We start from the raw sequence: 8,740 nt of genomic DNA on the forward strand, positions 1-8,740 counted from the left end.
AATTTGGAAGATTGACTTAATCATTTTTAAATTGAATTCTCCATTTAAAAACCCCACACAAACACATACACAATTACACAGACTCTGAGTCAAGGTTTGTTTGATTAGTTATATTTCCGACAGTGCTTTCAGTACACATTAACAACATTTCACAACCTTTTCCAGTCAATAAACATTATCTTCACAGTATAAATGCAGTCCACATGGTCTAATGTTATCCTTATTAAATGCCATTAAATTGTCTTTTTCCCTTAAAAGCTCCATCATATCTAACACATAAACGCTAAATTAGGTAACTCCAGCAGCTGAAATTCATCAAGTCATATATAAGAGCACATTTTTCAATTAAGACTGATTATGGATCACAAAAAAAGAGAAAATTAACATTAGTTATAAGTCATTTTGGTCCCCTGAGCTCTGCAGTGTTAGCTCATTGCAAGGCGATGCACACACATGGTGTGTGTGTGTGTGTGTTCAGGCAAATGTGTGTGTGTGTGTGTGTGTGAGTGAGTGTGTGGTGCTCCTGCCCGCAGCCTCACAGTCTGATGCACACAGCAGCACCCTGACTTGACTGGACCTTAAGAGCCTCAGTGTGATGATTGTGATCGAACAGGCTGTACTAAAAGTTTGTCAAGGTAAACAGCATGTGATACGTCCTACTAGTGGAACGGAACAATAAAGTCAGCCCTTCATTTTTCCCTAATTTATTATTAATAATAGATTGTAGTTTTTCTGTTTGGTATGATTTACATGAATAATTGGCCTTTCCATTTCTGTCTCAGCACTCCATAACAGCGTGTTCACAGCAACAAAACATCAGAGTATCTGAAATATAGGTCTAAAAATACAGAAAATCCCTAGCTGTGTTTTAATCACACTCTGAAATCTGCCATTCTTTTACAAAATGTACAGTTCAAGCTACAAATTCATTAAGAGGTGGAAATAACCTTGATCTGTAAACCCATTACAGCTGAAATTACCGTCAGCTATAAGGGGACCCTGTCTGAAATAGATGTTTTGTTGTAAACAGTGAAATCGTTGTAAAAGGTGCCAGCTTGACATTGCCTCATGTTAGCTCCACTCCAGGTTACAATCAGTTTCAGTTTTACACATTTTACCTTTTGTGTATTATTTCTATCTTTATTTTCTATAAAAAATATAAGTCACAAGCATTAGTAGAAAAATAAAAACTAAGACATTCTGGAACTTTTTTGCCTTCATAAAATATACAGATCAGGAGTGGAGATACATTAAGTGGCTGTCTGAGTCCCTTCTTCAAGTGTAAAGCTTCCCTGTTGGTTGTTAATGAAGACAATAAAGTCAGTACAGTGTGTGTCTGTATCTCAGTGTGGGTAAAGGCAGCAGTTAATCAGTGTTGGTCGTGGCACTTCTTCTCCAGCGTGGAGCTTAGCCTCTCACTAGCACTGCTGCAGGACTCCAGAGCTCCACCGTTCCTGTAGATTCACAAAGACAAAACGTACACAATGCTAAAATTTCAAAGTGATGTAATGTGACTTATTTTTAAACAAGTTACAACAGTTCTACACTATTTTTGCACTTTTGTTTACATTTGACTGGGAGATAAATGTGTATATAAAAAGAGCCTACCTGGACATGAAGGTGTGAAGAAGCGAGGCATGGTGCTGAGGGAAGTATTCCTGCTGGATAGCATGCTCCAAACACAACAGCTGACCTGGGACCAGTGAGACCTTTTTCCTCTTTCCCTCTCCCTGAAACACAGAACAGAAAAGTAAAAACCTAAATGAACTGATTTTTTATTTATTATAGTACTTCATATCAAACTGTGATGAGACCGTCTGATCCAGTCACAGTTAAATGAGAGCTACGGAATCTGGTGCTTTGAAACACTACCACTTTTGTCCACAGGGAGTACCAAAATCAAAGCTCCTTGTTGGAGATTTAAAGTCACTATGTGTGGAACTTTCATGTATTTTGAGTATTTGCTATAAAAAAAATAATAACAAGGACTTTACCTTGAGGAGTCCCATCATGACCAGCAGCGAGGAGAGGAAGCAGTATGACTGGAAAGCTGAGCCAGAGAGGAGCTTCTTCATCACAGCATCTGTGAGACACAGCGATGCAAGTCGTTTATTGAGACGGCATGCGCACATAAAGGGCGAAATCCATCAACAACAGCATTTGAACCACTAGTGAAAATCTTCATAAGAAGCAACTTTCTATTTACCAATGGTTTCAAGGACAGCTGTTTTGGTCTCTGGTTCCTCACTGTACAAAGAAGCGATTTTCAGAAGGACATCTGCGGCCTTGTGGGGGTCAGATGCATCCACCTGGTGAGAAAATGTAAGAGTTTTATGAGCAGATTATATCAATTCTTTGCAAAGAAATTGTGTTTGAACACCTAACCTAGCATGCTAAACATAAAAAAGGAGAGTTATACAAGATTGTGGGGAGCAGCAAACAATCACTCCATATTCATTTATTTTTAGATTCCTACCTGTTGTTGCAGGCTGGTCCTCATCTCTCCCAGCTGAAGGAGCCTCTCTGCAGAGGGGCAGCTGAGGAAAGACATGATCTCTGGCTGAGGGTCGACACAAAGTCACAATCAGAAACACAACAACTTTTGTTTAAAAATTAACATGTGTATGCAACTCGTATTTTTGTGTCGTCTTACTGGGCTCTGAGGTTTTGCAGGACTGTTGTCTTTTCTTGTCAAACCATTTTCCTTCACAATTTCACCGTCATCTTCGTTGTCTTCATTACAGTCGTCACTGGCATCATCTTCGTCCTCATCTTCTTCTTCTTCATCCTCGTCATCAGGTTCTCCCTCATCATCACTGCAGTGAAGTAAAGATAACGATTAACAAGATGATCAGAGATAAGTTTTTTACTGAAGGAAGTGGACTATAGCGTCAGGAGAGTTTTACTGGATTGCTTAACATCACATAAACATGTTAATTACCTGAGCGATGCCAGCATGCCTCCTTTGTCCATGTTCTCCATAGCTTCCCTCAAAGCCTCACAGCCCTCCTCCCCCAAACTGTTACCTGTAGGAGTCGCATACAAGAGTAACTTTCACCTGTTGTATCATCATTTTCTTATTCTCTTTTTTAGGGTGAAAATTTAATAATAATAATAATAATTTAACTGAAATTTTACATAACTTTTAGAAAATGTTCATCATATTTTACCATTTTCTCAGAAAATTCTTTGGAAACTAGTTTCATGACGTTTCCAGGATTATGACTGCCATTCTAGTAGTATTGTTTTTTCAGCCATCACCCAAAATAAAATACATCTAGCCTATATACAATCTATATACAAAAAAAAAAAAAAAAAAAATAATAAAAAAAAATAATATATATATATATATATATTTCATTCCCACTCGTAACCCTCAAAAACATTACATTACATTACAAAAAACAGCTTTATAAACAATCCTTTTGAAAACCAAAAGTGAGTTAAACATTCTTACATTTATCCCCAACAATAGAAATGTATCTCCTTTTAATCCTTTTTTTAGCTTTTTGTACAGTAAAATTAGAAACATCTCTCAAATCATATTTACACTTGTGTATTGAAAAAACCCTTTATGCACAGTCTGGCAGTGACTTTGTTGTAGCTCTTAACATTGTTTGCAGTATTTTATAATATACCATGGGAAGTGTCATGTAACTGCTACTTCTACACGGATAGAGGGAGCCGTTCCACAGTCAACCTACCGTTCAGATCCACTTTCTCCATGTCAGGTTTGTCCATGACAGCCTGAGCTACCACCAGAGCTGCTGCCTCTGTGATCTCACCAAAAGACAGATTGAGATCCTGAAAACAAGGAACACCACAGACAACTGTAATCAGCCTGGTGACAAGGCAGACAAAGACAAAGGCTGAACTTTGATGGTGAACTGACCTTGAGGATGGGCAGACCCTCTCTGAGGACAGCAGCGAGCGCGATGGCTCCTTCAGAGCGGACCAGACAGTCTCCGAAGTTGATCGCCTGTACGTTCCTCAGGTGCCTCAGAGCCTGCGAAAACCGTGTGCAGAAACAGTTTGACTCAAACGCATTGCTTCACATCTTCTCTACGTATAGGGAATGTGAGAACAGGCCTCACCTGTGCCATGGCCAGCGTTCCCCTCTTGGTGAAAGTGTTGTCGTTGAAGTTGAGGACGCGGAGCTCTGGGTTGTGTCTCATGGCTGAAGCTAACGCCATCACACCTGCGTAGTTGATACCATTCTGGGGCATGTGGACTTCTTCCAGGCTGCCCATCAACTTACATGGTAAAAAAAAAAAAAAGGGGGAAGATTTTAAATAGACAGTGAAACAAAACAGAAAAAAACTGCAAATCCTTAAGACGCTGGAACTAGAAAATGTTTGGCATTTTACTTGAGAAATCACTATTTACAATCAACTGATTATCGAATAGCTCTTGAAATGTTTTCCATAAATGATCACATTTGGGAGTGATCATTTTCTACCTGAAATGCCTTAGCCAGGGCGCTGGCTCCTTCGTTTTCCAGGCGGTTCCTCCCTGCCATGAACACTCTCAGTTTGAGTGGAGCTCCGTGCGCTGATGACTGTCTGTGGCACTCAATCAGAGCTTCAGCCAGGATCTAAACAAAGCATACAGCACTGTAACGGTCTGCACTGGGATGCAAACGGAATAAACCCTGATCTGTGTGGAACATTTTTGAAGTGGTTAATTGTCAATCTGGAGAAACTTCCTTCTTTAGATCCAGTTTGTGTGGAGAGAGGTTAAAAGTAACATTTTAAATATGCTTCTTGGAGGTTGAGAGATTTACAGTGATAACTCACCTTTCCCCCTCCGATCCCCATGCCACAGTTGTTGAGCCTCAGCTCCTGCAAACTGTGGCAGGAAGGGCTCTTCAGCAGCTGTTCGATTCCCTTCACACCATCTGGCCCAAAGGCATTATCACTAAGGTCCAACTCTGTCAGCCGGGCCCCTGCACTCATTAATGCGCTGCCCAGAGACCTCTGATGAATGCACAGAAAGACAAAAGAAGTATATTACTAAACTTCATCACAACTCAAATCCAGAAAATGCAACTGCATAAATCAGTGTCTGAATTTCTCACCAGGGCTGTTGGGATTTCAGAGCGCAACCTTCCAGTGAACATGTCGCTCCAATAGCATCTCTGAAAGAAATAAGAAGAGCTTTTAAAAAGAAAGAAAACAGGGAAGTCAGTCTTCTTTGCTACGACACTGGGTAGGAGGAAATTTAGAGTGAGTACTTAGATCCTCCACTGCTGGTTTTCTAGGTCCTCAAAACCCCTCGAAAAAGAAAACTGGAAATGCACTTATGCTCCCAAACTGTGGAACAACTTACCCAAAAACATTAGAGAGGCAGCCTCTGTTGACACTTTCAAGCATCATCTAAAAACATATTTATTCCGCCAAGCCTTTCTTTCATAACAGCACTTTATGTGCGCTCCACATAGTCCCAAAACTGTCCTTCAAATGACCTTTTATGTACTTAAACACTTTTATGTCTATACATTTATTTAATTATTGGTCATTTTAAATGTAATATGTTTTCCAGTTTTATTCATATGTTTTGGGATTGCACTTAAAATGCAAGTGCAAAAAGCATGCTCTATAAATGCTCTATAAATGCAGAATATTATTATTATTATTATTATTACCTGGAGCTGGTCTTTGCTCTCCAGAGCCTTGGCAATGGCCCGGGCCGCATCCACTCCCACTGTGTTCCCCTCCAGGCGCAGAGCTCTCAGACCGGGGTACTGCTCCACCTCACGGACCAGCTCCTCCACTGAAGGCACAGAGAACAGGCTGTCAGGTCTCAGAAGGAAACATCCCATCAACTCTCCCATGTCGACAGTAGAGAATGAAAGGAGAACACATAACTTAAACCATCTCTGCTGCCATGCTCAACATCTGACCTGATTCTGCGTCGTCAAGCTTCAGACCCAAGCCTTTGAAGCTCAACTCTCCATCCCCGACGTGGGTCTTGGAAAGCGCATCAGCCAGCTGAGCAATGTCATCTGAGGCCATAGTGGATCTGTGGACACATCCAGAAGCCAGGCATGAGAGGGGAGGATCAGATTGAAGTGACTGACCAAGACGAAATCAAGCATTTACATATCAGTGGTTATACTGTAAACAGATACTTTTCTAACAACAGTAGAAGAAGAAGACAGCAGCAGCAGCACTCGTGGTGACGTTAGCCGTGTAGCCCCGGCGGCGTTAGCTAGCAGAAGTGCGCAACGTGAGTTAAACTAAAACTAACGTGACTGTGAATCTGGACTTTATGAAGCTTTTATTGATCACCAGTCACGAAGCTCTCACTGATATGGTTACCTTACCGCAGAGAGGAGTCGGTGTTTTCCAGGGTAACGATGGCGAACACACGCCGCTCTTCCGTACGGCGCGCCGGTTGCTCAACCCCGTGACGTCATACCGCCCCGCTTTCTTTTTCGTGGATCCTGGTTTACGTCAGTTAAACTATATCGACGCTGTTTTACCGCCACCTGCTGGTACAACCCGGAACTACAGTTGAGTTATTTCACCGCACTCTGTTTATCTAATGGTTATAATAATTAACGGATGAAATATCTTATGCAAATAGCATGGCCTCTGCACCATATAAATATTGTCTGAATGTTTTTTTTTTTAATATGCTGTATATGTACAGTACCAGTCTAAAGTTTGGACACACCTTCTCATTCAACTACTTTGAAGAATCTAAAATATAAAACATATTCTGGTTTGTTGAGCATTTGTTTGTTTACCACATAATTCCATATGTGTTCCTTCATAGTTTGGATGTCTTCAATATTAATCTACAATGTAGAAAAAAAATAAAAATAAAGAAAAACCATTGAATGAGAAGGTGTGTCCAAACTTTTGACTGGTACTGTACATACAGCATATTAAAAAAAACATTTAGACATAAAAAAAAAAAAAACTTTAAATTTTGTGAATGTTGAATGAATACATTTAAGTTGGTAATAATGTATTTTTAGAAGTAGTTTTAGCTTGTGTCAAACTACTTTTTTTTTTAACGGTTGTCAGTCCTATTATCACTCAACTAGCCCCAGTAAAAGCCACTCGAGGAGCTATTAATGCCCCTGCTAGGTTTGGGTCGCTATTCAAAAGGACATTTGCTAGCTTCTTTGGTTTCCTTACTGGAAAGATGTTGTGGCAGAAGTTCAAGAGGTCAAAGAATTCCTCAAATGGAGAGGACCTGACACAGAGGTCAGGACTGGCTCCTCCATGTGGTGCCCAGTCGGGTACAGGTGAGATAAGAGATGAAATAAGATAATTAGTCCTGCAGCGGGGACATTTACAGGATTACAGCAGCATAGAGTAAAGTGCAACCAAGAGACATAGTAAAAAACAAGATCAAAACAAGTATAGTAAATAAGTAAAAAAAACAGTAAAAAAATATTGAATAAGTTAAAAAAAAAAGTAAAAAATCCACAATAACTAAAATATTATATATACAGACAGAATAGAATAATTATTGTATTGCACAGATTTTTGGTATGTGTGGTCTACTGGGTGACCCAGATACGAGGGCTTATGTCCCCTTCATGTCAGAAATCATAAACCAGAAGCCTATCGATAAGGATGGAGACAGTGAGGAGCCACTCCTGCAGGGGGGCAGAGGAGAGGACCTAATCCCTCTGGTTGAATCCTGTGAGCAGTCGGAGTCCAGGAAAGACCCCATTCTGTGGGAGGACCTTAGGCTCAACAGCAGAGAAACCAGCAAGCTCCTCCTCACACTGAAGGCAGAGACACTGGTGAAACCTCCAGCAGAGGGAGAGCCACAGAGATGCACACATGAGAAAGAGGCAAGGCCTGATTACCAACAGAGTTTGTTTTATGGATACACCTTGTGACACCTGGATCACATTCATGGCATATTTGTGTAATTTTTAAAATACTTTGGTGGCACAGAAAAGCATTGTCAGTTGTACTTACCAATATTTTTCAATATACTTTTGATACTTTGAAGTACTTAAGGGTAACATTTAATAGTTTACAAAACAAAATACACAATTCAGGAGAGAGCAGGGTAATAGTTTTTAATGGGTTTATGTTCAATTGAATTCTATCCATTTCAAATTGTAAACATTTCAACCTGCTTTACATGATAATTACATTATATGATCATGTAAATAACAAAACAAAGAGGCAATGATTGTTCACATATTATTTTACAATCAAACCTAAGCATGGTGTGTGGGGGAGATGTTTGAAATTCAAAGAGGATTAGAAAAGAACAGAATATAATTACTTCATTAATTTACCTTATATATTAGATACTGAACTTTTGACATTACACTAAAACTACTAGTTAAGATAAGATAAGATAATCCTTTGTTAGTCCCACAGCAGGGAAATTTACAGGATTACAGCAGCATAGAGGATAGTGCAAACAAGAGAAATAGTAAAAAAAAAAAAAAAAAACAAGATCAAAATAAGTATTATAAATAAGCAATGAGCAATAAAAAAACCCCAGTAAAAAACAGTAAATAATCCACAGTAACTGAAATATTATATTACATTACAGTCATTTAGCAGACGCTTTTATCCAAAGCGACTTACAATAAGTGTATTCAACATAGGTATTCAAGAGAACTACTAGTCACCAGAAGTCATAAGTGCATCTCCTTTCTTAAACAAGCATCTAAGAGCATAAACCAGAGCAAAAGTATAGTGCAGAAGCAAATTACTACGAAGACAATAAGTGCAACAAACTAATACAAATACAA

At 39.4% G+C, this 8,740-nt stretch overlaps 1 protein-coding gene across 2 annotated transcripts; it reads right to left on the bottom strand.

Annotated features, from left to right (window-relative positions):
* Positions 1–95: 95 nt before the first annotated feature.
* Positions 96–6,403, bottom strand: rangap1b (Ran GTPase activating protein 1b). Of its 2 annotated transcripts, none has more exons than XM_054598870.1 (16): positions 6,326–6,403; positions 5,903–6,021; positions 5,645–5,772; positions 5,078–5,137; positions 4,797–4,976; positions 4,460–4,594; positions 4,095–4,253; positions 3,893–4,006; positions 3,705–3,804; positions 2,942–3,026; positions 2,654–2,816; positions 2,477–2,560; positions 2,207–2,309; positions 1,995–2,083; positions 1,609–1,730; positions 96–1,454 (listed from the first exon to the last, which is right to left on the bottom strand). In XM_054598870.1, the coding sequence occupies exons 2-16, from the start codon at positions 6,012–6,014 to the stop codon at positions 1,370–1,372; spliced, it is 1,719 nt and encodes a 572-aa protein (XP_054454845.1). In that variant the 5' UTR covers positions 6,015–6,021; positions 6,326–6,403; the 3' UTR covers positions 96–1,369. The 2 variants fall into 2 exon arrangements, with proteins under 2 accessions (XP_054454845.1, XP_054454846.1); XM_054598871.1 differs by having other exon boundaries at positions 6,321–6,385.
* Positions 6,404–8,740: the final 2,337 nt, after the last annotated feature.

Source organism: Anoplopoma fimbria, chromosome 5, assembly GCF_027596085.1.
Source record: "Anoplopoma fimbria isolate UVic2021 breed Golden Eagle Sablefish chromosome 5, Afim_UVic_2022, whole genome shotgun sequence".
Classification (NCBI taxonomy): domain Eukaryota; kingdom Metazoa; phylum Chordata; class Actinopteri; order Perciformes; family Anoplopomatidae; genus Anoplopoma; species Anoplopoma fimbria.